A 7449-nucleotide genomic window follows, 5' to 3' on the forward strand; every position below is an offset into this window, starting at 1 on the left:
AACGTTAAATCCTGCTGAACGCGCCCCAGATTAGAGTTATTTGGTCTGGTTGTCATGCATAGACCGTGTATATATAAAGGTAGCATGTTAACAGAACATTTGTTTTATGTTGTCTCGAGCGCATAGAATTACTCATACTACCATCTTTGTTGAAACTCCGCTCGAGCGACGCTTACTGTTCGATCTACTTTTTCTCGTTTGGTTGGATTTGGAATGAACTATCGCGCGGCTTGGTGAGGCGGTAGGTGCTTTTTCTTGAAAAGTCATGCGTACTGAGCACGTTTCGTGCTATCCGGGATCCCATTGAGCACACATGTTGTCCTCAAGTCAGTTGCACAGCAGACCGAAGATGGCGGACGTACAAAGTAAGTAGCCCTTGCACAGTAACAGTACTATCTTATTTCAAAGTAGCTAGCTACAACTGCTGTGGAATTTTAGGTGTTTGTTGTATATGTTTTTTTCCTAGGAAATTGTGAAATACTACCAGCAGCACTGCACCCAACATTGAGGCATGATCAAACAGGCGGCCACGTTACCATTAACTTCGCATGACCCATCGTAAACCATGTGGTTATCAAACTAGCTACACTTACATCAATTAATATACTGCTATATCTAGTTTAAGTTACCTGCGCATACTCCCGGATCGTGGTATTGCAATCATGCTGAATTCTGATGGTAAGATGCCTAGCTAACTTTAACCACTAAGTCGTCATAGGTAACGTAGTTACTAAATAACGTTAGTTGGCCTCTGTACACATCTAGATGGCAAGTAACTAATGACGTAGTTATTTAACTATCAACAAAGTACACGATTTTGTGTAACAGTCGTGCCCAACGGCAGCCTCGGAACTTTATCCTAGCTAACTAACGTTACGCCATTTTGTTAATATTCACACGCAACTAAAGGTTTCATCCAGACGCTGAATGAATGGTGGCCACGTTCCGAGGGTGGCCACGTGGTCTGAAACGGTCCTGCGAATTCATTAATATTAACGACTTTAAGTTAACTTGCTTACTTGCAATATCTGAGTTGAATGTGTCGTTATACACGTTTCTGTGACTGCAGACACCGTACATATTTGGGTAAAATTTACCCGTGAAGGCACATTTTTAGTACTAGCAAAAGTACCTCGTGTCGGCCACGTGGGAGCACTTTGCCAAATAGTGTTGGTATGCTGATGAGACAGTTATTAGCTATCTATCAATTAGCTGGGTAAACTCAACGATTGAGTTTAGTTTTATTAGTCGTATTTACGGGATGTGCATGGGTATACATCGTCCAAAGAAGTGCATACAGTATGTACAAGTTTCTTCTCGACAATCCACTTCTGTTGAAAACGAGGGGGAATCCTCTAATATGGAAACGTCAGGGAACGAAACATGTTTGTTGCTGGAAAGTAACATTATCCCTTTGTTTTTCCCTTTCAAGTGAACTCTGCGAAAAAGCAGAAGAAGAAGGAAAAGACCATTGCTGTTGATGACGTTGGGGTAAGTCCTTACAGTAATTGACTGACGCACCAGTTCYCTACAAGCTTTTTTCACTGTTAGATTCAAATGGTATGAACGCGCATTATTCCTAAATTCCTCATTTTTTGGGTACAGGATATTCAGGAGAGTGGAGATTTCCTCATCAAACCAGAGTCCAAAGTTGCTAGTCTGGACACATCTCAATGGCCTTTGCTGCTGAAAGTGAGTTTGGCTACTCTTGTCCTGTCATCCATCTGTAGAAGCAGGATGCTGTTTTTGAAATGATGAACTTGTTTATCCATTCGCTGAGTGCTGCTGGGCCCTGGCCTTGCAGCCCCCTGTGTCTGTTCTTGACTCAGGAGGTTCAGCGGCTTGACTCTATGCTTTTGCCCCAGTGTTCTACTGGGGTTAACTGCGTTGGGGGCAGGTGTGCTGGTGCAATGGTTAAGGGACCGGCCACAACTAAGACGAGCATAAACTCCTGATCACATCCCTTCCAGTTACATTTGGTTATTTGTAAGGTAAATTCTTAATTCTAACTTCTCCCCCTTTGACTCATTTTGTCATGCAGAATTTTGACAAACTCAACATCCGGACAGCTCACTACACACCCTTGCCAAATGGCTCCAACCCTCTGAAGAGGAACATTCAGGATTATGTTAGGTAACTTTTGGTATTTTTTGCTCAGTCTCGTAAAACAGTTATGGAGCCACATGATGAATGTAAATAGATTGCACTAGCACTATATGCGAAGATGACTCCTTATCTATCACCCATGTCTGATGGCTCCACTAGAGGTCGATTTTAATTAGGCCTATTTCAAGTTTGGTAATCAGTAATCAGCTTTTTGGATGCCGATTATGGCTGATTACATTGTGATCCACGGGGAAACTGCGTGGCAGGCTTGACCACCTGTTACGCGAGTGCAGCGTCAAAGGGGCCTTGTGGCTGCAAGGAGCCACGGTAAGTTGCTAGCTAGCATTAAACTTATCTTATAAAAAACAATCCATCTTAACATAATCACTAGTTAACTACACATGGTTGATGATATTACTAGGTTAACTAGCTTGTCCTGCGTTGCATATAAATTAACAGGCACCGCATTGATTATCATCGAATCAAGTCTACTTCGCCTGACGGGCGACGATTTAACAAAAGGGAATTTGCGAAAAAAGCACAATCGTTTCACAAATGTACCTAACCATAAACCTCAATGCCCTGCTTAAAATCAATACACAGATGTGTATTTTTTTTACCTGCGTATTTAGTTAAAATAGATTAATGTTAGCAGGCAATATTAACTAGGGAAATTGTCACTTCTATTGCGCTCAGTGCAAGCAGAGTTGGGGTATATGCAACAGTTTGGGCCACCTGYCTTGTTGTGAACTGTGTGAAGACAGTAATTTGTCAGAWTTTTACATAACATTGACGGTTGTGCAGTGGAACAGCAGTATTTATACTTAGGGTTGACACCCGTTCGATAAAATACGGAACAGTTCCGTATTTCACTTCCGTATTTCGGTCGAACTCTAGGCTCTACAACCGATGCCCTTTTAAAYTATTGAAGTGTTGTCTGTGATTTCATTTTGCTCCACTTTAACCCCATCTCTATCCATGTGATTTTCAGGACCGGCTTCATCAACTTGGACAAGCCTGCCAATCCCTCCTCTCATGAGGTGGTGGCCTGGATCCGACGTATCCTGCGAGTGGAGAAGACTGGCCACAGTGGCACCCTGGACCCCAAGGTGACAGGCTGCCTCATTGTGTGTGTGGACAGAGCCACACGACTGGTCAAGTCCCAGCAGAGTGCAGGTGAGTCCCTTTGTGTCCCCAACCCCTTCCTGCTCTGAKTGTTTACRTCCTGKTYGTMATGTAAACACATTAAGATTGGCCWCTCCTTACTACTCTTCTGCCGTCTGTTTCAGGCAAAGAGTATGTGGGAATTGTTCGGCTGCACAATGCTATTGAGAATGAGCACACACTTGCTAGGGTAAGTTCTCTTGTTGATGTAGTTTTTACTCCTAGCATGGTTCAGAGTTTGTAATTTAACTGTAAAAGTATGCCAATAAATTGGTGACTGCTTTTGTAATAATAAGTTACTGCCTCTTGACATGGATGTGAGATGATGAACGTGTTTATCCATTCTCTGAGTGCTTGCTAGGGTCCTACTTTCTCTGTGGTGCTCATGCCTGTTTTAGCCGTGAGTGTCTGCTGTGCCCCTGGCTCCACTCTGCCACCTCAATGTTCTACTGGGGCAGCTTGTGGTGGGGAAAGGGGCAGGACTGGAGGGCCCTGCGATAACAAAGACGAGTTGACACACCTGATCACACATTAGTAAGGAAATTGGTGTCATACCAGTGTTGTGGGACATCGTGGGTAATCCTGCGCTTTTTTCTTTAGGGTATTGAAACCCTTACAGGAGCTTTGTTCCAGCGACCACCACTCATCGCAGCTGTTAAGCGGCAGTTGAGAGTTAGGACCGTTTATGAAAGCAAACTCATTGAGTATGACCCAGAGAGGAGATTGGGTGAGGAATCCAATTATTTATTTCCCTATGCTCAGGTTAAAAATGTTTGTCAGTACTGCTGTTTTAGAGATGATGATTTAAACCTATTTGTTGCAGGTATTTTCTGGGTGAGCTGTGAGGCTGGGACCTACATCAGGACCCTGTGTGTCCACCTGGGGCTCCTCCTGGGTGTTGGTGGTCAGATGCAGGAGCTGAGGAGAGTTCGCTCTGGTGTTCTGGGAGAGAGGGTGAGTCTCGTACCTCTTTCATACTCCTTTGGCCGTGTTTTGTCTGGTTACATTGTGAGGTCCAAAGTGTTGAGTTCGGTTCTGGGCCTCTCCCCAGTCCTGGTAATTATTCTTTGGCACAGAAATGGCATAGAGTGGCTCTGAATAGAAAGTGGACATGCCAGCCACTTGATTCCACTCTAGCCAACATGTTATGGGAATGTTGATACTTAGGCCTGTGTTCTGCTTAATGTGTCATGTATTTTGAACTCATTCGATGTTGGAATGTGTTCTCTGCAGGACAATTTGGTGACCATGCACGATGTGCTAGATGCTCAATGGCAGTATGACCACAACAAGGACGAGACGTACCTTCGCAGAGTCATCTACCCACTGGAAAAGCTTCTAATATCTCACAAACGTCTGGTCATGAAAGACAGTGCAGTGAGTTCTTGTTTTCTGACTCTTAATTGACAGTCGATGTCATTTTCCAAGCGTGACCCTGTGTAGAGGACTGAACAAGTTTTTGAATGAGTTGTATGATTTTCTCCCCAGGTGAATGCGATCTGCTATGGAGCAAAGATCATGCTGCCTGGTGTCCTTCGATATGAAGATGGCATTGAGATCAACCAGGATATTGTGGTTATAACGACCAAAGGAGAGGCTATTTGTATAGGTGAGCAATAGAAGTATGCTGTTCTSCAAAGCAGTTGGTTTTTCAAAAGGCCACATGATGATCTCATAGATGGCATTAGCACTTTGTGCAAAGATGACCTATTATCTATCACCCTTGACTGATGGCTTAAAAAAAACAAATTTCTCCATATGCATATTTATGCTCCCATCTCAAGTTTGTTTCCTTTCAATTTTCCAGCTACTGCCCTCATGACGACTGCAGTGATCTCCACATGTGACCATGGGGTGGTGGCCAAGATCAAGAGAGTCATCATGGAACGAGACACCTACCCCCGCAAGTGGGGCTTAGGCCCAAAGGTAATGCCTCTTGTGCAAACTATTGGTAGTCTACCCATTTACATTTGAGTCTTTTTAGCAGCTGCTCTTATCCAGAGTGACTTACAGTAGTGAGTGCATACATTTTCATACTGGTCCCCAGTGGGACTCAAACCCACGACCCTGGTGTGTGAGCCACACGGGACTATAACAGTTTATGCTTTTAGTCCTGTATCAGGAAGATTCAAACTCTGATTTGTAATGAACAGGCCAGCCAGAAGAAGATGATGATCCAGAAGGGTCTGCTGGACAAACATGGCAAAGCCAACGGCAGCACTCCATCAAACTGGAAGGAGGGCTACGTAGATTACAGGTGTGAAACCAGTCTGGTAGGGGCCTAGATGGAGCAGTTTAGTATGCATGTTGTGATTCTAGTCAGCAGACAGTTATCCCTTTCTGGTCTGCCCTGTGGTCTCTGAGGGAGTCAGTCTGCAACATCAACTCTCGTAGCTCAGCAGAGATCTGGTAATGCATTCTGCCTGGCTGGCAGCTGAGCTGTGTGAACATTCATAGCTACTATTTTCCACCCATGTGTGGTAACTTGCAATCCAAACGTTTGTCAACAGTTGTTCAGTAGTTTGCATGTAGGTGCATTTTGTTAATCGGTCTTAAGGAATGAGTCTAATACAAAGAGTAACATGTTGCCTTCTCCATTTCAGTGCGTCGAAATCCAAGGCTGACGGAAATGGTGATGCAAAGGTATGCTTACATGAGTTGATAATGTTGTATTGATTGATTTGAAATGGATCAGTATTGGGACGCACTCCAAAGAAGGTATAGTTTATTCCATGTATGAACTAATGTGCATAATGAGATGGACTAAACAATGTCTCCGTCTTTCAGAGGAAGCGTGAAGACAGTGACAGTGATGCAGCAGCACCCTCGGCTCCTTCCACTCCGTCAGCAGAAGAGAAGAAAGAGAAGAAGAAGAAAAAGAAGGAAAAGAAGCAGAAACTAGAAGCGGATACGGAGCCAGCAGCAGAGACAGACGGAGAGGTGTGTTTCTGCTTCTGGTCAGAATGGACAGCAGTATGACCTTGTGGCTCTGGTCTATGCTCTGGTCACAGGGAGACATGTTGTGGTTTTCAGCAGTATTTTCTCTAATATACATCCAGTTAATGGAGTGCCTTGCCTATCACTGGTGCACTGGAATGTTTATATATCCCATCTGGAATGTTTATATATCCCATGCAGAAAGTTATCCCTTTCCAACCTACTTGTTGTCTTCAGAGGGAGTCAGTCTGCTACATTATTGCAGGTGTTTTTCTAGCATGAGCATTTGGTCATGTTGGTTCCTTACATCTTCTACACCTATTTAGTTAGCAAAGTCACTACAGCTACACCCAACATGCCTCAAACTGCAGAGGGCATTTTCACTTAGGACACTTGAATTGCTTTAAACATTAGCCAGAGGAATAACAAATCTCTTCTTATGCACAGGTTGGTGAGAGTGCCAAGAAGAAGAAAAAGAAGAAGAAGAAGGAAGCAGAGGCAGAAACAGAGTGAAACGCTTATGAAGCACACGGACAATGAAAGGACCATAGGAGTGCCTGGTGATATTTACCTAACGGATGGAATGGGCCCTGAAGAGGCAGCAGGCATAGCAAGAACCCAGAGATTTAAACATTTTTTGTTAATCAAGTCTGTGTCCGGAAATGCTGCACATGGCCCACATGGATAATCATAAGGGGCTTGGACTAGGTAAGGCTTGTGATCACGCGGCTAATGGTTGCCATCTCAACCACCACGGTATGAACATGTTTTTGTACTCATGACAGTGACATTTAGTTTTGACATGTTTTAAGTACTCCCTGTGTTGACAGCAGTATTCTCTGTGTGTACCTCTACATGAYATGCGATCRGTTTWTTTTATTTTATATTGTACTGTAAATACAGAAACCAACTGTGATCATAAATTGTAATTTGAAATGAATATGCTTTTTTGTAWCTGCCTTGGTGTCATTTTTCTACCCAGTTGCTGGGATCTCTGAGGTTATTTTCTCAGTGTAATGACTTGATGGATGGAGTAAATAATTTATTTAATTTCTTATTCGGACCTTTTGCACCAAATGAGTGTGAAACTTCAATCAGTAATATGGAATGCGGGGGTTTAATGGTTTGAGAGTGCCTTACATCATGACATGAGGTATATATTTCTGAGTTGAGACCAGTACTGAGGTTGTCAACAGAATGATTCACTTAACATGACAGACATGACAATTTCATGTYGAACAC

General features: G+C 43.4%; 1 protein-coding gene and 5 non-coding genes across 7 annotated transcripts; all 6 read left to right on the plus strand.

The window, feature by feature from the left end:
* The first annotated feature begins 266 nt into the window (after positions 1-266).
* Positions 267-7161, plus strand: LOC111964144 (H/ACA ribonucleoprotein complex subunit DKC1). Of its 2 annotated transcripts, none has more exons than XM_023987891.2 (15): positions 267-365; positions 1433-1491; positions 1606-1692; positions 2042-2133; positions 3098-3282; positions 3396-3460; positions 3871-3997; positions 4094-4224; positions 4504-4647; positions 4759-4879; positions 5078-5196; positions 5424-5527; positions 5874-5913; positions 6058-6210; positions 6655-7161. In XM_023987891.2, the coding sequence occupies exons 1-15, from the start codon at positions 314-316 to the stop codon at positions 6718-6720; spliced, it is 1545 nt and encodes a 514-aa protein (XP_023843659.1). In that variant the 5' UTR covers positions 267-313; the 3' UTR covers positions 6721-7161. The 2 variants fall into 2 exon arrangements, with proteins under 2 accessions (XP_023843659.1, XP_023843660.1); XM_023987892.1 differs by lacking the exon at positions 267-365 and adding an exon at positions 648-678.
* LOC111964546 (small nucleolar RNA SNORD17) lies at positions 1747-1959 on the plus strand. Its single transcript, XR_002877401.1, has one exon. It is a non-coding gene; the product is annotated as a small nucleolar RNA SNORD17 (small nucleolar RNA).
* Positions 2179-2258, plus strand: LOC111964540 (small nucleolar RNA SNORD83). Its single transcript, XR_002877396.1, has one exon. It is a non-coding gene; the product is annotated as a small nucleolar RNA SNORD83 (small nucleolar RNA).
* On the plus strand, positions 3588-3798 carry LOC111964547 (small nucleolar RNA SNORD17). Its single transcript, XR_002877402.1, has one exon. It is a non-coding gene; the product is annotated as a small nucleolar RNA SNORD17 (small nucleolar RNA).
* On the plus strand, positions 4284-4416 carry LOC111964541 (small nucleolar RNA SNORA36 family). The gene has a single exon (XR_002877397.1). It is a non-coding gene; the product is annotated as a small nucleolar RNA SNORA36 family (small nucleolar RNA).
* Positions 4929-5006, plus strand: LOC111964539 (small nucleolar RNA SNORD83). Its single transcript, XR_002877395.1, has one exon. It is a non-coding gene; the product is annotated as a small nucleolar RNA SNORD83 (small nucleolar RNA).
* Positions 7162-7449: the final 288 nt, after the last annotated feature.

Source organism: Salvelinus sp. IW2-2015, linkage group LG5, assembly GCF_002910315.2.
Source record: "Salvelinus sp. IW2-2015 linkage group LG5, ASM291031v2, whole genome shotgun sequence".
NCBI classification, from domain to species: domain Eukaryota; kingdom Metazoa; phylum Chordata; class Actinopteri; order Salmoniformes; family Salmonidae; genus Salvelinus; species Salvelinus sp. IW2-2015.

What these genes read in the sequence shown, in the direction of transcription:
- LOC111964144 (XM_023987891.2), top strand. Translation starts at nt 314, where the DNA reads ATGTTGTCCTCAAGTCAGTTGCACAGCAGACCGAAGATGGCGGACGTA. An exon ending in TTGCTGTTGATGACGTTGGG is followed by an intron (nt 1,492 to 1,605) that starts GTAAGTCCTTAC and finishes TTTTGGGTACAG; the next exon opens with GATATTCAGGAGAGTGGAGA. An exon ending in ATGAGCACACACTTGCTAGG is followed by an intron (nt 3,461 to 3,870) that starts GTAAGTTCTCTT and finishes TTTTTTCTTTAG; the next exon opens with GGTATTGAAACCCTTACAGG.